This window comes from Parasteatoda tepidariorum, chromosome 7, assembly GCF_982258835.1.
Source record: "Parasteatoda tepidariorum strain Cologne lab strain chromosome 7, Ptep-v5.0, whole genome shotgun sequence".
NCBI lineage: Eukaryota > Metazoa > Arthropoda > Arachnida > Araneae > Theridiidae > Parasteatoda > Parasteatoda tepidariorum.
The window spans coordinates 2,266,815-2,291,181 of record NC_141761.1 but is presented as its reverse complement, the minus strand read 5'-3'; the positions used below and the strand labels follow the sequence as shown (position 1 = coordinate 2,291,181).

General features: G+C 29.9%; 1 protein-coding gene across 5 annotated transcripts in view; it reads left to right on the top strand.

Moving 5' to 3' along the window:
* The window catches only part of nesd (SHC binding and spindle associated nessun dorma), a 63,920-nt gene that overhangs the window by 5,202 nt on the left and 34,351 nt on the right, over positions 1-24,367 (top strand). For all 5 annotated transcript variants that reach the window (XM_043052615.3, XM_043052616.3, XM_071183729.2 and 2 more), the window contains exons 3-6: positions 458-663; positions 3,255-3,341; positions 17,167-17,400; positions 22,965-23,082. In XM_043052615.3, coding sequence (XP_042908549.2) covers positions 458-663; positions 3,255-3,341; positions 17,167-17,400; positions 22,965-23,082 — 645 coding nt within the window. The remainder of the gene's footprint in view (positions 1-457; positions 664-3,254; positions 3,342-17,166; positions 17,401-22,964; positions 23,083-24,367) is intronic.

Below are 24,367 nucleotides of genomic sequence, written 5' to 3'. Positions count from 1 at the left end.
GATCAATCTTATAGACATTTCCATTTAATTTTTAATTAGTACAATGTTCTTACAATGTGCAAATTTCGGATTTGAGTAGACTATTTGTTTAGTAACAATTCATTTGAAAAACTCTTATTTACTTGACGTTTGTATTCTGTGATAAAAATTCAGAGGATTGATCATTATCAAAATTTTAATAACAACCTTTTTGTATTATTCGAAAATCAATTTATGAATACCAATATTAAAATGCGTAGAAAATTACAAAGTGGTTTATTTTAATCACTGCATTTTCATTTTTTAAAAATAAAAAGTTTTAGTTGTATTTAACTAAGAAGAAATTGTATTTCTTCTAACCGGTATTAATAGTTTTGAAATATTAGTTAAATATTTTTTAGAGTTTATTTGAAAGATTTCATATGTATTATGTTGGTTATAAAATAAATAGTTAAATTATTATTAATTTTGTGTTTAGGTTGTGAATGTGAGTTTACAAAAGTTAGAGGCTGATGTGCTTGTGAAATCAGTAATCGGAGCTGACCTCAACCAGATACAGTGGATTCAGCAAGAAGTTAAAAAGTGTTCTTGTGTTGCTGTACCATTAGTTGAATTGTTTGTAATCAGTGAAGAGGACGATGATGAAGTGTATCTTAAAACAGCACTTGCTATCGAGCATGTTCGGTAACTATATCTACAAAAAAAAAAAAAAAAAAAAAACTGGCTTGCCATCACAAAAATTCCATGCAACTGAAATCGTCTGCTGCTGTGGAAACAGGAGTAAAACTATTTTGACTGAGAGAGAATAAAAAAAATAATGTTACTCTGTCAATCCATAACAATGCAAATCATATCTCCTTTTAACCAGCCGAAGCACGAGTATGCAGAAATTGTGATGGCTAGACCGTATATTAACTTTTTTTGGTACTTTGGAATTGTCTCCTCGACCTGTACTTGTATAAGTGTTTAATAAGTAGTAATTAAAAACTTTGATTGCCAATATAATTATTTTGATTTTTAAAAATTCTTTGAAAGTTAGAATAGTTAGTTCACAATAAATAGAACTTAATAAATGTATGTATCAGTAAATTGTTGAATATTTATCCTCAGCTTAATATCATGAATCTCTTTTTTTTTCTTCTATTTTATGATTTTCTTTTTTTTTCTTCTCCTTTCTCTACATTTTGTTTAAATTTCTGAAGTATCAGTTGAAGGGCAAGTTTATTACATTTAACATAGAACATGGTCTTTAAAGTTATAAAACTTTTTAATGATGTTATTTTCTCATTTTTAAATTATTTTACATTTAAATAAGATAGATGGTGCTTATTTTTTTATTTATGTCTTTTAAAAGCCCTTAAAGGCACTTTTTTTATTTGGGGCTTATAAAAAGTGCTTAATTTTCTATATTTTTAGACGAGATTTATTCTTTGCGGTATTGATTGTCGTTTTAAATTACGAAAAATGCCTGATTTTCACTAGTTTCTCTGCAATATTTATCAGAAACTAGTTATTTTGTCATGATTGTGTAAAGTTTTTGAAATTATTTTTTCAATTTTAATAATTTTAATGTTTATAACTTTAAGCCCTTGAAAAAATCATTTTTATTGCTGCACAGATCCTATTTATGATTTTCTTTTGAAAGTGAGTAAAAATATTTTTTGAGTGCTAAAAAGGTGCTTATTTTTTGTTGAAAAATCTGGCAATGCACCCTGTTTTTTCCCCCCTTAAATTTCTGTATTTTTCACAAAATACAGAATATCTTGTTTTTAAAATATACAACTATTGTAGCTTTATCTAAGAACATTTTGTTATGTTGATCATTATAAAATAGACGATTACCAATGATTTGGAAGAAAAAAAATCATCTATAGTTGAAAAATACATTTAAACTAAGGGAAACAGATTATAAAAACGTGACTCATTAAGGAAAAACACATGTCATTTTACTTGTTAACTTGTTGTGGAGGCACATAACAATTCATATTGAGAGCAAGTTTTATTGTTTTTTCTTAAGTTTTTTTTTTATTGTTACCAGTTTCAATATAAATGTTATGATTTATGTCTGGCAACATGTATTTTCTCTCTGTTCTTTTTTTTCTCTACTTTTGGTTGACAATTACTTAAGTATAAACTATAAAATTAATATCCCACAAGGTAAAAATTAATTTTCTATAACAATGAATAAATAGTCAATATTTAAAGCTAAAAGGCTGGAAAAGCACTTAAATTAATACAGTCAAACCCCACTATAGTGAACACGGCTTATAGTGAACTCCCGGATATAGTGAACGAAATGCTCGGTCCCGTGCCTTGCTATACACGTATAATGTTATTTTTAGTGGATATAGTGAACCAAAAAAGTGAGGAAGATATAATGAACTTTTTTCTGTCTTCGATTAATTTCCCCCCCCCCCCATTTTCTTTGTAATAATTTTGAAATTTCTACTTCAAAATAAATACATATACCAATTCTTAAACCATCTATAGAAACTACTTTTATGTGCTCAAATGGCAGGTTAGACAGGTTTAAAAAGCGGAATAACAGAAATTCAGGAAAAATTATCTGAGAGTCGGGAAGTGTTTCCATATCTGATGTTGTGGATTGCTCATCAGCTAATTTTTTTTTGTACGCAAGACGAAGAGTGATGAAAAATAACACATTTTTTGCTACTACATAATATTTTTCAGTCATTTATATGAATATAATGTAATAAAAGGGAGGAGTTTGGGAACCATTAGTGAAATTGCCTGCGTAACGGATATAGTGAACTCTCGGTTATAGTGAACTCTCGGTAACTTTCAAACAACTGGAATTTAGAAACAAAAATTGCATTAAGTTCACAAATAAAAATGCTTCTTTTAGCATGCAAAATTTTAAATCCGTAGTTGCATTACAGAGGCTATAGATTGACAAACAATTTTTCTTACCAAGTTTGACAGTTGATAATAAATTCTCATAACTTAATTATTAATTAATTAATGGTATTTATTAATGTGACAAGACTTACTCTAAGGCAATAAAGTGTAAGATAAAAACAATTCACTTTGAAAAATACCAATTAAACCCTGAAAAACTTAGTAAGCTGAGTCTTTTCTGTAAAAAATCTGGTTTTCTCACATCCCTGTAAAAATTAACCTTTTTATTGGTGTCAGTTTATTGAAACAATCAGTTTGTTGCATACAAAATCTCCATTTTGGAATAATAATAATTTTCCTTAAATGAATTGAATAAGGTTTTATGTTTTTAATTAAAATACATTTTAATTTTGCAGATTCTTTTTATTGCATTTGCAACGACCTTGGGATGGAGAGGAAGATGTCAAATATACGGAAGACATTTTAAAACCTCGACTGCAGCTGTAAGTCTTTTTTAAGGCATGTTTTTATAGTTTATTTTAGTTAATGATCTGCATTGCTTGTGTAAAAACGAATATCTTATCAGTTCAAATGACTTTGCACAATATTCCCGACCTGGTTGTCCTACTAACCAAACTGGGATAGCCTGGTTTGTAGCGCACTGGGCCCATGTCGAAAAGATCTTGGGCTCGATTTCCGCTGGCCAAAGACTCCTGGTGTAGTAAATAGTGACTGATGCACTTTAAATGTGTTGAATCACTAAGCCCTCCATGTTCCCATAACAAATCCATACCTCAGGATGTACTGTTCCAGGAACTCCCTTGTCTTCTGGTTTGAGATCAAAATTACAAGAATACGGAGTTGAACATTGGTGGTCGTAAACCCCCAGAATTGAGTCCGCTGTTCAACGACGGTTATAAGATAAAAAATATTTTGATCTGTTGGCAACATTTAGAGATCACTTGCTAATTGTTCTAATTAATGAAAAATATAGATGTATTGAAATTGTCGATCATGTATAAACAGGGTGGCCACCCCCCTGGAATTATCATTGAATTTTTTTTTCACTGGAAAAGTCAGGGAAATTTTGATTTAAACGTGGAAAAATCAGGGAATTTCAAAGAAAAGCTGGAATTTTTCTCTTAATTTAAATTATTTTACCATACAAAAAGTTAAAATATCATCAACTCAGCAATACTTTTCTTGCATTAAAATACGCTTCATTATTACCCTGCTAAACTAGAATGCCATTTCAAACTCTTTTATGTTGGGAAATGAATGGAGAAATCTTTAACTTCTTTGGAGATTATGGAACTATGCAGTTTAAGAAGGACAAAGATGTGAAAGAAAAGATTAGGATACTTGCTACTGTTTATAAAAGTAGATTTTTTTTTTTATAAATCTTCTTTTAATTTGTGGACTGAATTCATTACTTGTTCAAGTTTGTGCCAATGCTTTGGGGGTATTTTTTTATTTTAACAAAATTATTCAAAATGTTTAGTATTTATAAAATTCTCCAAAAAACAATTGGTTATAATTTAATTAGAGATTTTTATCTTTCACTGTTTATCTGAAAGCTTTTGTCCAAGGAATTATTTTTCTTCATTGTTGCATTGATGCTGATTTTTCTGGATTTCATGATAACTTTTATTTTGATATTTCCGAAATTGTTTCTCCTTTTTCCCTAAAAAGCTGGCAAAAACCAGGGAATGTATGGAAAAAATGTTAAATGATATATAAACTTGGAATGGAATTTTTTTTGTTCTGCACTGTACAGGGACAGGTTTCATGTTGGGCAACCAGATGACCAAACTTTTAAACTTAATATTGAGTAAACTAGGTATCATTTCCAAGGTAAAATATTGAAGATTTAGAAATAGTGATTTTTAACTTATAAATATCAGTTTTCAATAAGTCATAGACTGTTAAATGTAAGGCAACATCATTTGAAATTTTCAACCGTGGTAAGGGAATCTCTAACAAAGTACAGTTTTTTTCAAAAAAAGAATTCACACTAATAATAGTAAAAGGAAGGAATAATAAATAAAGTAAACTATAACAAAACAGGTTATCTTGCACAAATATGTAGAAACATTTCTTATTTTGATTTACAAAAAAAATTCTCAAGATACACTTTTGATGTTTTACGTGCGACACCAAAATACATAATTAATTGTACTGTAGCACTAGGATTTAATATAATCAAATTATTTTTTTCTGTTTTAAGCGCGATTTTGATAATAAATATTTTTATTTTAAATTAATAATTATTTTTACATACCACTCAGGCTTTTCTTTATAAAATGAAGTAAAATATGAAGAGAAACAATATAAATATTCCTTAAGGTTAATTTACAATAATGTATTTCACCTGAGTAACCCAAAAAACTTTATTCAACTATGTTGTACTTTAAGCTATAGTATATTATAACTTAAAATTGATCAATGAAGTTTTAATATGCTTTTTTTTTATTTAATTTATTTATTTTAGGTAAGCCTCTCAGTTTTAATTTTTTTTAGAAACAATTTAATTTCATTTTGAATATTTTAAATCAATCATTTTGCTTAGAGCTTGAAAAATGTATGTATTTAGAGAAAAAATAATTTCAGAACATTCTGTAGTTATTTATTTATTTTGAGTAAAGAAAAAAAATATTAAACTTATTTGCATGACAAACTACAACAATAGCTCACATCCTAATCAATTTTTAGGTAAATGCAGAGTTGCCACAGGCTACTAAAATGCAACTATTTGCTACTATTTTCGGCCTTAGGCGACTATGGCGACTTTTTTTGCCTGAAAAGGTTTTAAAAAAAGCAACTATTTTCAGGAATAAGCGAGCGACTATTAGAAGACTTTTTTTTTACTCTTGGCGAAGTTTTTTCGCAAAAATGAACGTTACTTTTCAGAACATTAATAAAAGAAAGCAAACTTTTATACAATCATTTATTTCCAAAGAGCCATAAATTTGAATTTCCATTGGATTTAATAAAGTACTTGTTATATGCTCTCTCTGAGGGACAGTTTTGTTATTTTTAATTGTTTTTTCCTTCTATTAACATTCATATTTTATTGTAATTAGACTTTTAGTTAGGTACCTATTTTCTAATATGTATACCTTTTATATTTGTACAAAACTTTTTTTTAATTGGAGCATAGTTAGAACTGAGCGATAAATCGATGTATCGCAAAATATCGATTTAACGCATATATCAGTAGGCCGATGTAGTGACTTTCGTTTTAGGCGATGCATCAGAAATCTGATTTAAGCCGCCGGAATTAGATTACAATCGCGATTTAATATGCAAAGATCCTTGACTAGGCTAACGATGTTACCACACTAACGAAGACGATTTTGATTTCGTCTAGCTGCAGGGATGTAGATAGCGTTTCGCTATTAAGATGTTAGTTTTGTGATGTTGAATGACGAAGATCGAATTGAATCAGAACTCCCGGTTTCGTGCGAGGATCAGCGTTGTAATATAGAACGCAATGCATAGTTTCTTTATGTCCATTTTTATCTTTGGGATTTTGCGTTTTTTGAAGATTATTCTATTCATTAAGTCATTTTGCGATCGTTGTGCATTTTATTTCGTCGGAAATAATTGTCAGGTTTCTTGTAAATTATTTTCACTGAGACTTTTGCAGCGATCGTTTCGTTCTGCATTATTTCATACCATTTTTTTTTTCCCTCTGGGTTTAACGATTTTTGTCAATTATTTTTAGTAGACATACTGTTACTTTGCGATTGCTGCACAATCGCTGTTATCTTAAATTTTCGTTCTGAACTCAATAGATCAAATCATTGATTTTTTCAATTGTTTATTATTTTAAGCGATACAATTTCATAGGAGTATTTTGTATTTAACTTTGTTGTAAAAAGTTTGTTTTTTTAAATTTATTAAATGTAGTTAAGGATAATAATTTGATTGTTTTTCAACCAATAAATGCTCAGTCGTTTTTAATTATAAAAAAATTTAAACAAAGCTTACCTTTATTTAATTTGCTTTTATTTTTGAGAAAATGAAAGCAAAGTTTTAAAAAAATTTGGCTATTAGTTAAAAAAAAATTTTTTTAATTAAATAAAAAGTTTAGTAATGTTTTGACATTTTTAATAATTAAACATTAGTACTTAGAGTATTTTTTTAAAATTTTTTATTAAAAATCTTTCAATACTTGTTTGTTTTATAATTTGTTCGATAGTCAGTATCATTTTTAAACAAATAAATCTTTAGTTGATTTTATTTTCAAAAATGAAAATAATAATAAATGAGTAAAAATATTTTTACATTTATTAAGTACACAATTTGACCATTAGTTAATACTACTTTTTATTATTTTAAATAAGTAAATAAAAAAGGGGCTAATGATGTTTCAAAAGCATGTTTTTTTTCAACAAATAAAAGAAAAAATTTTTGTTGTTAAAAAAAAGTGAACATTTCTTTGGTTTGTTTTCCACTTTCGTTTTTTTTTTCTTTTAATTTTTACTTCATGTATGTAAAATAATTTGTTACAGTATTATTATTTTTAAACCAATGAATCTTAAATCATTTTCAATTTAAGAAAAATGAAATTTGGGTTTGCTTTTACTTTGACTTCTTTATTAATTTAATTGAAAAAATTAAGCAATGATATTGATGTCATAGTAAAATATGTTTAGAATTAATATTTTCTTTTGTACTAGATTTATTCCTTTTTATTTATTTTTGATTAATTTAAAGATTTCTCATAGGTAATTTTTGAACAAATGCTAAAAATTGTGATACATCACTATATCGGGATGTCTAACTGACGATTAATCACGATTTAAAATCACCCAGTCCTAATAATAGTATTTGACAATTAAGCTATAATTTTAGTTATTTGGCTACTATTTTTGATAAATTTTTGTTCCTGTTCAGGCAACTATTTTTGTTCATTTTTTACTGTGGCAACCCTGTAAATGGGATAAAAATTATTAGTTATTTGTTGGGCCTGTAATTGGTCAATGAAACTAGGGGTATTAAAAAGAGATAGAAATTTATTCTAGAATTCATATAAAAAATTTTCCAAAAATTTGGCCCATCTGATTTTGAATTTGGCCATTGGCTACAACTGAGCACATGCTCTTTCTTGTTCACTGCTAGCTATGCCACTAAATTGAAGTATAAGGCATATCAGTAAATAATATCTGCCACAAAAAGATTATTTAATTTTATGCAAGCAATAAATAAAGCTATTATCATTTTTCCTGTGCCTAGAAAAATCAATTTTTCCCAAAACAATTTGTTATAGGCTAATAATACCGCCAAAAAAAATGTTTTTTTTTTTTTTCCTTTTAATGTATAGTGATTTTTTTTTTCAATAGAATGTTTTTGTTTTTTCTTAATTGTATATAAAAATAGTGAATTTTTTCAACATATTTTCACATATTTTTTTTAAGTTGTTTATTCCATGATTTTTTTAAATGATTAAATCTAAGAAAATTTTGCTTAAATATGAGATTATAATTTTGCTTAAGTTTATTTTTATTGTTAATATATTACATTGATGATAATTAAAGCCCGGAATTTCAGGCAATAAAAAATGCAAAAATAGGCAGGCAAAAAGGCATTTAAAAAGCTTGAAATAGGCACTTAAAAAAGGCACTTAAAATTGGAGCAAAATGGTAGTTGGTAATGCCTAAAAGCCTATATAGGTATCCAAGGTATAAAAAAAGTTGCTAGAAGTATCCGGTATACCTACATATTCATTTCACTCGACTGCCGTAGCAATAGTACAAAAGAAGTGGACATAATTGCACAAAAAAAAACCTCAACTGCGTAGGTGCGAAATAAAAATTTAAAACTCGTACTTACAATAATATTGTATGCAAATTTATTCTGATGATTGGTTGTTGTTGCACATCACAACTAGATGCTTTTTCAAATTTTCGAAAGAGAAATTTTGTCTCCTGTCAGTCAATATAGTTTTAAACAAAGAGAAGGATCTTTCTACTTCGACAGAAGTTATGGGCGCGTACCTAAAACAACTTGCCATGGTAGGAGATATGGTTAATTCAACTGTAGTATCACCAGAAAGTACTTTTGCAATGTCCTTGATGCATTCAAAGTCTGTATTTGCAGAGATGACGCTTTCACATTTCTTCCTTATTATGTCACCAAATGGTCCAGGCACAGACATTAGTTCTTCAATAATATTATCGAAAATCTTTAGTGACTCGGACAAAGACATATTTCTTTTTTCCATGTGCTCAATAGCTCCAGGGAGCTTCCCAAAATAAGTTGAAATAAAAGTCAGTTCATTTTTAATTTTAGAACTGCTAAGCAGATTTTTACTTTTTCTTATGGATATTGCCTCTTCATCCGAAAAGCTGGTAAGGACTCGAGTAACTTCCTCAAAATTTGTGCAGTAGTATGAGACTGCTGAAATCCATGTTCCCCATCTCGTAAGGATCGGTTTAGGAGGTAATTGAATGTCTGGTGCAATTTCTTTGAACACTTGAACTCTTGAAGGGGCTTTCACAAATACTTTTTTCACACTAGAAACAAGCGAGTCTACCTCAGGATAGAGACCTCTTATTTCCTCTGCTATCCTGTGCAATGCATGAGCAAGGCACGTTAGATGGATCATATTAGGAAATAAAACTTTTAAGGCATTTCCAGCTTTTTTCATGTAGGAGGCTGCATCTGTAAGAAATAATAGCACTCTTTCATGCTCAGTACCATTTGGCCAAAGTAAAGCCAGTGCATTAGTGAACAACTGTGCAATTGTAGTACTGTTAGTCTTTTGCAACTGTTCAGATGTCAACAAAAAGATTTTATGTTTTTCAAATGGGTCCATAACACCAACAATAACATTCGCAACATATCGTCCAGTTACATCTGTCGTTTCATCTATAGATAGCCATATGCTTTTCGTTCCGATTTCATTTTGAATAGTTTTAGGAACTTCGGTATAACAGTCATCTAAATAAGTTTTCCTTAAAGTTGATTCACAGGGCACACTTTGATTCGTATATTTTTGCAAAAAAGCTCGCATACTTTTATTTTCAAGTTTCCACAGCGGAATGCCGGCATCTACAAATGATCTGCATAAATCCATTGCAAATTCCGATTTGCGAGAAGATGATTGAAAACAAGTGGGAATCAGAGTTGGTGTTTTCCCATCTTTTTTATCTTTTGCTGTTTTATGCTTAGATGTCTCCAAGTGCTGAGATATAAAATACTTCTTCTCAAAATTTACTGACTTCTCGCATGCCTTACAAAACAGAATGCTCCCATCAGTAGAAAACACATCCGACCCAAATTCTTTCACAAAACTGTCCAGTTTTTTGCTTGTGTAGGCTTTTACTTTAGGCATTTTAGAAATAACTAGTAGTACTAGAAAACTTTTTCGCGCTCCTGCTACAATGTGCTCAACCAGCTTGGTGAATTCGTTTTGCAGATAAGAGAGCATACGAGTTATTCAATGGTGTAGGCTATATGGGCCGTAAGTAAGAATAAATTCTATTGACTGTAAGTAAAAATAACTCCAATCTTTTCACTCCCTTTCTCTCTCTCCTTGCAAAGCGCATCGGGCGAAGGTGACGCCACGTTTTCTGACGCCACGACGAAGGTGACGCCATCACGAAGAGACGGAGAGAAAATATTAATAAGACAAAAGGAATAAAGTCCTAATCTCTATAAATGCATTACAATACGTCGGATGACAGTCAATCATTTCTGTACTTCAAAATTTCTTCATTTTGCGTTTAAGCTCGGTCAAAAGCACAAAAAGCTTTGCAGAAAAATTTTAAATTAGACTGAAATAGGCATTTATGAACAAAAGGAACAAAAAAGGCATTTTCAGAAGAAAACGTTTAAAAAAGGCAGAAAAGGGCATTTATGGCATTTTGCCTGAACTTCCGGGCTCTAATGATAATATATTACATTGTTAATATATGTTGCGTAGTTAAAATGAGTGATTTTTCAAACAACTTTTATAATGTGGAAAATGCTATAAAAACATATTAATCTGACCATTCCAACAGGAAGACAATTTAAAGAAGCTATTTAATTAAAAAATAATATTCATAGCATTAAGATTAAAGTATTTCATTAACTTAAATTTCTATCAAATTTGAGAACATCTGACACTGATGTAAGAAATTTCAAATTAATTATGTTTCACAAACAACTGCATAGAATTTTTTATTCAAATGTCAGCTTCAAAATTCACTCAAGTTTACATTTAAATTACAAACAAATTCACAGATAAAATTAGGAATCGTTTTTTGCTTTTGTGCGATTCACATCTGACAGCAACAATTTAATCCATTTAATTTGAACTTATAATAATCAGTTTTTATAAAACAAATTGTTTTTCGATAGGGTTATGATATACTAAATGTTAAATGTAAAAAATTTGATGGTTATAAACTTTTGTTTTATAAGATAGTTTTTCTAAGAAATTAATGTTCATTTTGCTCCGATACCATAGAATTGCCCAGATGTAAAAACAAAACCAATTAACTCATCTAAATTAGGAAACCATGTTAGAATGAAATTCTTTATATGTTCTAATTTCTTTTTTTTCTGTAGAATATGCAACAAGAAATTGACAAATTTTCCTTTACAAATACTGAATATGTCTTAAAATAATAATGCTAATTTGAAAAAAACAACGTTATTTAAACATTTGACTTATATTGGTTTAATGAAAATTATTTCAATAAATTTTATAAAGAGCACTGTTTGTATAAAATGGCTCTATTGAGAAAGAAAGAAGTATAAAAAATTATTGGTTTATAAACACCTGGAATTATTTTCTTTTGCTTAATACAAATATATTAAACAGTACTTATCCAAGTTTGTTTTGGGTCATTGCTATTTGATACATTTAGTGCAAAAACTATTTAATGATTTTTTTTATTCATTAAAAGCGTTATTTTCTGCAAGCTAAGCATATTATTTCCTCCACATCTATTCAAGATGATTTATTAAAAAAAAAATAGCACTTCAAATGAAATACATCACTATTATATTGACTAATACACTAATATCGACACTTTTCTTGTACCTATACTACACTTTAGCAGGGGGGAAAAACACGCCAACCTGGAAATTTTAAGATTTTTGCTGGAAAAATCAGGGAAATTTCTAACCTGATTTGCGTGGCAACCCTGATCAATAAATGAAGCAAATGTTTTTGTTAGAAAAAAAAATAGAGCATTAAATAATCGTGTGTAAATAATTTAAATCAAATTATTAAAATTTGCTAATAAAATCAGATTTTTATCCTGTGATTTTTTTAAAAAGTAGTGATAATTAATGCACTTTAAAAAATATTTTTAGCAGTACTGAAAAATTTCTATCATATGTATCAGAAAAGTGGAACGCTAAAAACTAGTCAAATAAAGCTTTAAATTTTAAAAATATTGACTTTGCTGATGATATCACCTTACAAAGCGCAAACTCTACTTAAGTAAAAGTTAAATTACCTTATCCAACTGTAGGTAGTCATTACAATCAGAGTAAGAAGGAAAATTTGGGGAAGTCCCAGCAGCTTTTAAACTTAAGATCTGCCATCATCAATCAAATACAACAAATTGAGGTTTTTGTATTGATTAATCAACTGGTTAGAAAGTTGAGTGGTTAGTTGCTTCTCTCGTGAAGCTTTTTGCTTTTTTTCTGATGTCTCATATTTTTCCACTTTTTTTATCATTATCAAAGTTGGCCAGACAGCCCAATGTGGGCCAATACCTTCCTCTGATGATTTCTCCATAAGGACTTCTGATTTATCATTGATTTCCAATTCTTTTTATAAATTGCAAGAAAATCAGACTCCGCCAAATCAGACCATCTCAGCCGTGGCCCTCCCTGTTTTCTTGTTCCTGTGGCTCTAAAAAGCAGTATCTTTTTTATTGTATTGTTATCACTCATTCGAATTACGTGGGTCATCCCAATTCTTTACATTTATTTTTATGCATTTAATAATATCAGGTTTTTATAAATTTTGTACAGTTCGAAGTTAAATCTCCTTCTCCAGTTTTTGTTCTCATTTACACCACCAAGTATACTCCGTGAAATCTGTCTCTGGAATATTGTGATACAATTTTCCTCCAATTTTGTCACTATCCAAGATTCAGAAGCATATGTAAAGACCGGCCTGGCAAGAGTTTTATAAATTAAGAACTTAGTTTTTCTAGATAAAAACCTAAATTTAATAAATCTTCTCAGCCCATAGGCATGTCTGCCAAACAGTCGTTCTTTTTTTTTCTTTTTTTTCTTTTCTTTAGGAGACATTCTGTTATCAATAGTAATAATTTATTCTAAGTAGGTGCTACTTTTTTATAATTTCTATTATAGGGGTGTACAAACTTTTTGAGTGAAAGGTTACTTGTACAGCAGGTAGATTAACGAAGGGCAGTCCGCATATTTAGTCATGTTGGCGGCAGATATGATAATTTACAGGGCTCGAAAAAACTCAAAAATTTTACCCGTCCCCGAGGACGGCTTGTCCAACAGTGTACCCGTCCTCCTTTGAAACTAACCTGTAGCTTCTAAATAAATAAAAATATAATTTTCTATTATTTATTGCAAACATTTATATAAATTGCACAATGAATTAGTATTTACTAGGATTACATTATACAGTAATAAAAGAAATATTAGGTTACTTATAATAACCTAGTATTTCTTTTATGAAATAATTTATTTCTTTTATGAAATAATTTAAATGACAAAGGTCAAGTTATCTGGAATGTCAATTTATCCGAGGATACTGCGTTTTTTAAATGAATCAAATATGTTTGCCAGTCCCATAATCAAGCCAATTTGATTAACATAGGTTTCTGCACAGAAATTTAAAGGGGTTTTCCATTTAGGTAGATATTCATAATTGCTTTTAACGCTTCTTATTTAAGATTGTACGTAATGTGCTTTTTTTGTAAGTTCATTCCTGAAAAGCCCCTTTCAACCGCTGCAGTAATCCCAGACAGAGAAAACATCAATTCCACCGTGTGCATTATGTTGCTGTATTGTGGATCATTTTGCTGCATTAGGTCTTTATGAATAGCTTGGAATGGGAGGGCTGAAGTTTTCTGTTTAACAATGTTATGGATCTTAAATTTTAATGACACCCATTAAAATTTCAGATGTATTCCAGCAAAAATTTAAAATATATCACAAACATTAGTGGGAAAATGGCCGTCCAAGCGATAGCCGGATTCGAGAAATTGGTTGTCCGCGAGAGCCATTGGACGGGAGATTTTTTGAGCCTTGATAATTTATATAAACATTAGTGTTCGAAGCATTAGATATTTTGATGTTGTTGTTGTTCATTTACGTCTCACTAGAGCTGCACAAATGGGCTATTGGCGACGGTCTGGGAAACATCCCAGAGGATGATCCGAAGACATGCCATCACGATTTTGATCCTCTGCGGAGGGGATGGCACCCCCGCTTCGATAGCCCGACGGCCTGCACATGAAGTCGAGCACTTTACGGTAGCGCAGTTTAACGAGGACCAATACCGCACAACCTCGGTCCCTACGCAGACTGATCCAAGTGGTCACCCACCCTCACACTGACCGTAGCCAGTGATGCTTGACTTCGGTGATCTGCTGGGAACCATGTCTTAACGATCAGTCCACTGCGGATATTTTGAACTAGTAGTAGTAGTTTAACTAGTAAATATTTTTAACTAGTAGTATATTAGTAAACTAAATAACATTCTTGCGGAAAATTAAATACTTTTAATTAGTTGAATTTATTTAAAACTAAAAGAAAAATCTGAGGCTTTTTTTGAAAAAAAAACTCTTTCCATTTTTGGCAATAGTTAATTTATTAAATAAATATATATAATATTGGGAGGAGGGGTATAAATCCTAACCGAAAAGAAGCTTACAGAACAAATGTGCAAAAAAATATGCATTTTATACAGTAATATAAATTTGAATTAAATATTTTAATTAAGCAAAATTTGTGATTTTTAAACAAAAACCATATGAAAAGAATTTTATTGCATTCAGAAGTTCCCACAGGCCACATATGAACAGTCGGCCACAGGTTGTGCACCCCTATTCTATTATTAAGGTAAGAATTTGTTTCTTATAGAAGAAATTAAGTTTTTTCTTTCTGGCAGTAACTTGCTGTAACTTTCTCCCCTCACCAGGGAGGTACAGCAAGTCGCTGATCCCTCCTAATCTATAAATTGTTTCACCTGACCTCCTCTAAACATTTTATTTTCCTTTTACGAAGCAAATTGGTTGACCTGTATACTTATTTTCAATAAAGAGTTAAAACAAGTATTTCTTTTGCATTAAGAAAAGTATTACTGTGGTAAATACATGCATTCTTTATATTTTTTTATTATTATTTTATAACAGTCGTCGAACAGCCGACCCAATTTCGGGCAACTCCGTAGCCTTCTAATTTTGCACCAATCTAGAAGACAAAAAAAACTCCTGGATCAGTACCCTAGAAGTATGATTTATTATGGGAGCATGGAGGACTTCGTGACTCTACAGATTTAACACGCACCAGTCACCATTTACTACTTGAAAAGTGCTATGTCCATTTTTTTTTTTTTTTTTTTAGTTATAGGTTTTGAGCTGCGTCCATATTCTTAAACACTCAATTTGAGATTTGATCCTTTCTTTAAATGGTTTATTCGTTTTGAGCTATTCTCATTTTCGTAACTAAACCCATTTTGAGCTATGTCCATGTTTTAAAACACTCATTTCAAGCTATGTCTATTTTCTTAGACATTTTGAAATACTCCTAAAATGAAAAGCTCATCAGCAAGTTTTGGAAGTCTGTAAAAGTCTTATGATCAAATGTTTTCTAAAAATAGATATTGTGATTTTTTTCTTCCTTTTCTTTACTGGAGAACGCACTGTTGTTCAAAATGATGAGAGTTTTTCAGATTTTTTTCAATTATTCTAAAAATTACTTGGTTCAATTTGATGTATAGTTTACATAGATTGATGTATGCAAATAAAATAACCGTTCACTGTTTATAACGCATATACAAAACCATTCAACAGGGCTGATTGTGCTCCGGAAGTTTCCGGAGATCAAAGGTCCAGGCGTTTAAAAAAATTATTGATCACAGAAGTTTCCGGAAATCAAATTTTCAAAGGTGGAACTTAAAAACACAGTTTATTTTATTTGTTTGTAAGGGAGAGCCAGAGATATACTTTATAAGCTTATATTCATGGTTAATATTCATTTTTTTTATCAGTAAATAGTTGTTATAACCATAAACTCAAGAAAGAAAGACACATTTGTAAATTTTAATTACTTCTCCAGGTCATCTAGGTATGTGTAAGTGGTACAGGTACGTGTAAAATTTTAAAAATATTTTAAGCAAACTAAGAAATATTGAGAAAAAGGAAGAAAAATCTTGTTTTAATTTTTTTCAATTTAAACTTTATTTTTTTAACTCAAGAAATTTTCCGGAATTTTGACTTGGGCTAACAATCACCCCTGATTCATTTGAGTTAATGGATGCTCGTTCAAGGTTGCCACTCCATAGGGAAAAACTGGACTACAGGGAATTTTGATTTTTCCCTCGTGATTGTAATTGAAGATGTTAAAGAAAGGGGGGTATTATGTGCATGGCGTCCCTTTTGCAGATAATAACAGTTACATGGTGCATAGCAATTTTAAAAAGTGATTAAAGGTGTTTATTTTTGATTTTCGTTATTTAAAAGCCCCTAAAGGTGGGTTTTTTTACTGGATGTTTTTAAAAAGTGCTTGATTTTCCCTTAGCAAAAGTGAGACTTTTTTTTCTTTACCGTGTTGATTTTTGCCACATATTATGCAAAAGCGTGCTTTTCACATTGTTCTATTCTTTTTTTTTTTCGCAATTCATTCTGCATAATGTCGATCTGTAGCGTGTGAGCTACTGTAGCCAATCATTTTACATGTTTGATGAAATACTTACGAGTTCGCGTGTGCCTCTATTAACCTGGGTTCGGTGAGATTATTGCACTCTCATGTGCAACTCTGCTGCATTTTTCTAGATATTCTCAATTTCAAGCTTCATTTTCCACCCTCTGATATTGCGCCAAAAATCTCTCGCTTATTTTATAATGACTCATTTTAATCAAGAAAAGAGTTCCTTGTCAGAAATCGGTTTATTTTATCATGACCATGTAAAGTTTTTGAAAATTATTTTGCAGTTTGTTAATTTATACAGTGCTTAAAAAGTACTTTAAGGTGTTTATTTTTTGTTGAAAGATTTGGCTACATACCCTGTCAAAAAAAAAAAGGAGTGGTATTAAGGGTATGATAACATAACCCTTTTTAAAAGTTATTTGAGTAATAACAAGTGAACTAAAAGTTTGCTATTTTTTACAGTTACTTTGACATGAAGAATAACATTCTGCCCAAACCCATGATATCCAAGATAAAAATGATTCTGAAGCAAGCAACCAAAGTGCAGAGAGAGATCAACCTAATGTATTCTGAAATGAATGTGAGTGATTCTGAAGCTGAAATCAATGAAGAAGACTTTATGAGGACAATTGAATTGAAAGAAAGACTCAATGAACTGCAAACTAAAATGGAAATGTTGGAGAATCCAGTAATTAGGTAATTCTTTCTCCTTTCAATGTAAATATTCCCAAAATGTATGCTAAGGTTTAGAGAATCCTTTTTTCTAAGACATTAGTGCAAGTGTTTCTATTTTATCAGAGCTTTTTCTATTTACAGTAACTGGCCAATTTATCCGACGCACTATAAGGTTCTATGTAAAATCTTCTTTATCAGGTAATACTATACAGCTTTATTGTTTTTATGTGACTGAAACCAGTTTGCACTTGTTTACGTTCGTGTATGAATGGGTTAAATGAGACGATAAGATAAATTAGACGATATATTATATAACTATAGAATCTTTATTATATCAAGCATTATATTAGAATATTATACTAATTAGATCAAATTAAAAGATGTACTGTAGTTTTTAATAATGACATGCTTTGCACGAGTTTATAGGCAATACTTTTATATGTAAACATACATATAATGGGTTTTTATTAAGGAGATTTTTAATCTACTTCCTATTTGTATTTATTTTTAGCGTATTGCATTACAATTTTGAACCCATTGATACAGGAGCGTAAACAAATGCAAACTGGTATCATCCGAGTAAAAACAATAAATCTGTGTGGTATCACTAGATAATTATAATTTTACTTAGAATCTTACAGTGTATCTAATAATATGGCCAAGGACTGTAATATTTAAAACAGGATTGGGAGTAATGGGGAAAAAATCCACAAAAAAAAACTGCACAAAGTGAAAAAAACTAAATATGACCAATAAAATTTTTCAGAAATAAATATTATAACAATAATTTATGTTTAAACAAATTAAATTTAATATAGTGCCGGAAAGTTAAAAAAGTTTTTCACATTTATTTATATATTTTTTAAAGAAAAAAAGAAAATTTCATGTTATCTGTGTTTCATATTTTTTAAGAGTAGGATTGAAAAGTAATTTAATTTAAAATTAATTCAATGTACAGGGATGAGATTTTTCCGCTTTTTAGCAGATTTCCGCTTTTTTCACTTTTGTCTCTCGAATTTCAGCCTTTTTATCAAAAACTCCAATTATTTAAAAGTTTAACTTTTTTTTAAAATAAATATTCCGCTTTTGCAGAAAATTCAGCTGAAAAAAAATTATATTTATTTCCGATTTTCAAAGATAAAGAGATAGTTGAAACTACATTGCCTTCCGCATTTTTACTTATTTTAGCTATTTTCTTCGCTTTTACGCTCAAAATATAAGATTTTATGCATTTTTACCCAACCGCTAGATAACTCGTATTTTAATAATTAAGATGTTGCTGCTTAAAACAAGCCTTTTAGACGTCCCCAGCCGGGAATCTGCTAACATTACGATTCTTATTCACGTGATTTTATTATCAAACATCGATTTTCATATTTATACGGGATTTTAGTATAAGGCATTGGGAATCACATTCACGCTATCTAAAAATTATGCATCGTGATTAGTATTTACATGATCTAAAAATTATAAATTGTGGTTTTTATTTACGCAATTTAAAAATTCTTTAACGCAATTTGTATTTTCTCATTTTTAGAATCGAATTTCCTATTCACGTGATCTAAAAATCCATTGTCGTGATTCATATTCACTCAATTTTAAAATCTAAGATTGCTATTTGTATTCACGCGCTTTTAAAATAAATTATCGCGATTCTTGTAAGAAGTAAGTTTTTCTTTAATTAGTTACTATAAATGTGACTGTTTTTCTATCAACAATTATTAGTATATATAGGCATATTCAAAACTTACATTCTGTGCTTGCAAAGAAGAATGTGACACAAGCAGGTAAAGAGAGAAAAAATAGGATTTGTCAAAATATGTTTGAAGATAAGCTAACGACTAAATCAATCACCTATCTGTTTCCCCTCATTCATTCACAAGCTGCATAAAAGTGATTCAAATTTTTTTGGAAAAGGAGTTGATAAACTCAGCACCAAAATTTAAAAAATAATGCTGCTGTTATTTATGCTATAAAATGCAAAATTCTTATCAGATGAAAAATAATTTTCTAAACAGCTGCTGGTTATCATGTAATTTTTCAAACTAAAATAGCAATTTTCGTATGTTAAGGAGTTTAATAAATGATTCTACGTCACAGTTATTGACATGTTTCACAGAGCTCTAGCTAGATTAGATTATAATATGAGCATAGTGATTCTAATTGTAAAAGTTTCTTTTCTTTTCTAAATAATTTAAAAAGTCATGTTACTGATATATTTGTTATAAATCATGTAACAGTATTAAAAGAAAGGGAATGTTCTCAGTAGCTTTAATTTGCTAAACTAGGCAGTTTCTCAAGTATTAATTTTCTCCTTTATGTGAACTGAAGAAAAATATAATTTCTAGCTTTATTTTTTCAATTGGTAATTTTACTCTAAGTATCGATGTAATCATTCATATATTAATAGATTAGTACACAATTTTATGTCATCACATAGTTATGTGGGGAGAGTAGTTACAGACCATGTCAACCGTCATCTATGAAAAGGTACCCCGACATAGAGTCGAGTTAACATGTCTTATATACTAGTGAATTGTAGTTGTAATTTTGTAGTGGTAGATACGCTACAGTACTCCCCCACCAGAATTATAGCTATGATAGAATTCGATGAATGGATGCCACTAGTTGAATCATTGCTGTTTTTGTGCGGTTGAGCCGGGAGAGCTGTATTAAGATCACCGTACTTTTTGAGTGCTGAATGTGAGAGGTGTATTAACTTCACGGTCGTAGTCGCTCCTGTGTTGCCATTAGCAGTCGAGTGTATGCAGGCCGACGTTGTGTGCTCGAGACTGAGTAGCAACAGTGCGAGGAGGTGGATAATGTTGCAGTCACAAGTAGCAAGTCAACTATTCAATGTGGACCATCCAATGAAGTAGGCGTTACTGCCGATGTAAGCGTATCCAGATCAAAGTGGGCGTTTTTGCCAAGGTAGGCGTGTTCACATCACGTCCGGGTCACCAATGTGGGGAGAGTAGTTACAGACCATGTCAACCGTCATCTATGAAAAGGTACCCCGACATAGAGTCGAGTTAACATGTCTTATATACTTGTGAATTGTAGTTGTACTTTTGTAGTGGTAGATACGCTACAGTTATTTATTATCTTAAATTGTCTGGAATTAATTATTAAACGATTGCATGCAAATAAAATTTACTCGTGTGGAAATTCAGCTTTTTTGCCTTTTGGCCAATCTCACCCCTGAATGTATGATTTGTAGTACAGTGAAATCCCATGTGATGAATACTCTTGCAAAATGGATACCTCTCATTACGGATATTTTTTCATTCCCCGGTGAATCTTTTATGGGTAAACCATTCTGCCAAAGTGGACCTCAATTCGGAAATCCAATGTCCAGAAGTTTCAAGAAATCATTGATCACATTTATGTATATAAAAATTATTGTATATTTTATTTAATAATATTAGAACTAGAATTTATACTTGGCATCTCTTTCATTTTCGAATATTTTTTCTGGTAGAATAATAAATGTGATTAGAGATAAAAGTAAAGTTATACATGATTATTTATTTAAATTATGCTGCATATAATTTATTTTGAATACCATGTTTTGGAAATAATAAAGATTTAAATTGATAAAGATTATTTTTTGAAATGCGTCATTAATGATTTTACTCAAGACATTTTCAGGGTTTTTGAGTTGGGCTCACAATCACCACGGCATTTATGTCTTGAAATGATTTTTTCAAAACCAAACTCCACTCTTTCTTAATTTTTAAAAGGACAAAACCTATTTCTACTTTAAATTCCAAAAAATATGCTTCTTACCACCCTTTTTAAAATCCACTTCATAGTTGCCACTCCACGGGTTAAAATCTGGGAAATACAGGGAATTTAAAAATCACCTACAAACAGGGAAAATGCAGATAATTTTGATTTTTTTTCTGAACTGAGAAAATACAGGGAATTTTGTTTCTTCAATTCGTCTTTTAAAAAATGGTGACCACTCAAAGCCTAATGTATCGAATATTTAAGCACGATATTTCCGCTATGCTAAACTATTTCATTTACTATAACATTATTTAAGTATGCTCAACTGTTTTTCCACCAATTAAAACTAATACATATAGTTAGTCCAATATAACTCACACAAGAACACAGTAGGTAATTGTTGTGTTCCTCTTAATATATTGTGTATAATATATACAGGGAATTTTTTTCTTCTTGTAGAAATGAGTTGCAACCCTGTTCATTAATGTCTAAAAATATTGTTAAACTGTATTGCTAGTAAGGAATTGATCATTTTCCAGTCACTTTCCTTTATCTTTGCTAAGAATGAATGAAAATGCTTGTGTGAAACCTTTTGATCTTTTCAAACGGAGAACACACTAAATGTGAATCATATTCCTTAGATTTGAACATCGCAATTCGTTATCAGGCTTTTAAAAAATTGACCATTCATATGATTTGAGAATCAAATATCATGATTCATATTCACATTTTAAAGCCAAACATAATGCCCTGTATTCACACGTATTAAAGAACCAACTATCGCAGTTTGTTTTCAAGTAATGTGAAAATGAACAATACTCTTCGTATAAATTTTCTGCACTTAATCAATATTGGTCTTTTAGAATTTTTATTCTTCTCAGTCTTTTGGAGACAATGTTTATCCTGCAGTTTCTTAACAGAATTTTTTTTTTTAATTGTGCAGGGAGACACTGCTATTTTGAGGATAGTAATTCAAAAATACTGAATCACAATTTCCTGAAGGCTTCTAAAGGTTATGGATTTTAGCAAAAAGGTTTCCTGGAATAAAAACTACTTAAATATTCTTACATAAAACAAGGAAAATGTTTTTCCTGTCAAGCAAGATTATTATTAATTTATGATTATTATTATTTTATAGACTCTTAATTTATGAAATGAGTTTAATGTCACTATTATGAAAGAATGTTGTAAGTAAACTTTTTTTTTCAAGCTGACCAACATAAGCAGAGCCTGTTTCTTTTTTTAATGTGTTAATTATTTATCTGAAAAGAGTTTTATTTATTTTGTTAAGGATAAGTTTTTCAGATTTTTAGCAGAATTCTGCTTCTTTGTTTTTTAAGTCTGCTTTTCATTAAGAAAAATGTCCCTTTTTTCAAACTTCTCAAACCAAAATTAGTTTTTTTAAAATTCATTTTCATACCTATGTAAACGCGATTCAAAAGTTCATTTACTGGATTTGAAAATCATATCTCAATCAAATATTCATGCGATTAAAAATTACACATCAGGATTCCTATTGTCACGATTTACAAACCTTCTTTCAATCTATTCAAGCGACTTAAAGAATCTTACATTGGAATTCGTATTCACACAATTTAAAGATCTCACATCAAGATCAGAATGCACACAAAATTAAAAAAATACTTTTATTTGATTTTTATTCAACGTTGTTTATAATTCGACATTTTTATTATTTTTTTATTAAAATATTGATAATGTTTTACGCATGTATGCCTTCTTACATGCACTTTTTGCTCAAATTTTGGAAATTTTTTCTATTATTCGAAATTTGTTTCACGTGCAACGTTTTTGAATTTCTATTTTCAGTTTTTTACCAAACTTTTTCTTTTCAGGTCTTATGTAAAAAAGAAATACACCCCAGGGAAACTCATTAAACGAAGATACAACAGCGGCGTTCAAAAACCAGTTACTTATATTGTTGCTAAGCAATTTACACTTGATATGATTCAAGTAAGTCAGAGACTAAAATTCATATTTTTAAAAGGCTCTCTCTTTTTGAGAAATATCCCTGAAAAGTGTGCCATACCGCGAGGGAAACTTTTCATCACAAATTCTCATTCTAGTTTAAAGTGAAGAAAAGCTGAATTCAGACAAATATAGAGTAAGTCATGAAGCTTCCATCACTGATAAAAAATTTCTAAATATCAATATGCAAACAAATTATTGTAATTATCCTAAATTATCTTCTCATGTTTTATTTTGATGTTTTAAAAATTTATTACCAGCATTTGAAACTTTATGACTTACTCCACATGGTGCATAGCAATTTTTAAAGGTGCTTATTTTTGTTTTTTGTAAGCCTTTAAAGGTGTTTCTTTTAATTGGGTGTTTGTGAAAAGTGCTTAATTTTTACTTTTCAAAAATTAAATTTTTTTCTTTATCACGTCGATTTTCGCCATGTATTCTGCAAAAGTGTGCTTTTCACATTGCTCTATTCAACGTTTTCACAATTAATTCAAACACAAGGCATTTCTACTTACCGTTGGTCCATAGCGTATGAAAGCGCCATTCATTTTACATGTTTAATGAAATACTTGTGTTGGGTTCTGAAAGATTCTTGCACTCTCATGTGCAACTCTGCTGCATTTTGCAACATATTCTCAATTTCAGGCTTCATTTTCCAGCCTCTGACATCGAACCGAGAGAAAGAAGTAAGAGAGTTCTATGTCAGAATAAAGAAAAGAGTTCTATGTCAGAAACTAAGCTATTTTATCATGATCACGTAAAGTCTTTGAAAATTATTTTGCATTTTTTTAATGTATATGGGTCATTCTTTTGAAAACTGTTATTTTTGGTTCAAAAATGCCCAAAAAAGTAAAGTGAATGAAAAGATTTTAAACTTTTTATATTAGTAGACATATGTAATGGGGTCATTCCATGTCACAATTCATCCAGCCATGGCACCCACCATCTCAGATTTTGATGAAAATTTGTACACTTATAGAATTTTTTGTGCTGATTTCAAAAATATCAATTATATTCAAATCGGTTAATGGGTTTAAAAGTTATAACCATTTATATTTTTGCCAAAATGGCACATTTGCCGCCATTTTGATTCATACATCAAAGGCTATTAATGATTGTAACTTACCTTATATTTGTCATAGAGCAATAATTTTTTTTTTATTTTGTTCAAAATAAAGTAATCTGTCATTTAAACACTTTTTTTTGCAAATAAGTATCTTACTTATTTAGTAAATGGGTCTGTTTTGCAGTTTTTTGATCAACGGAGTTG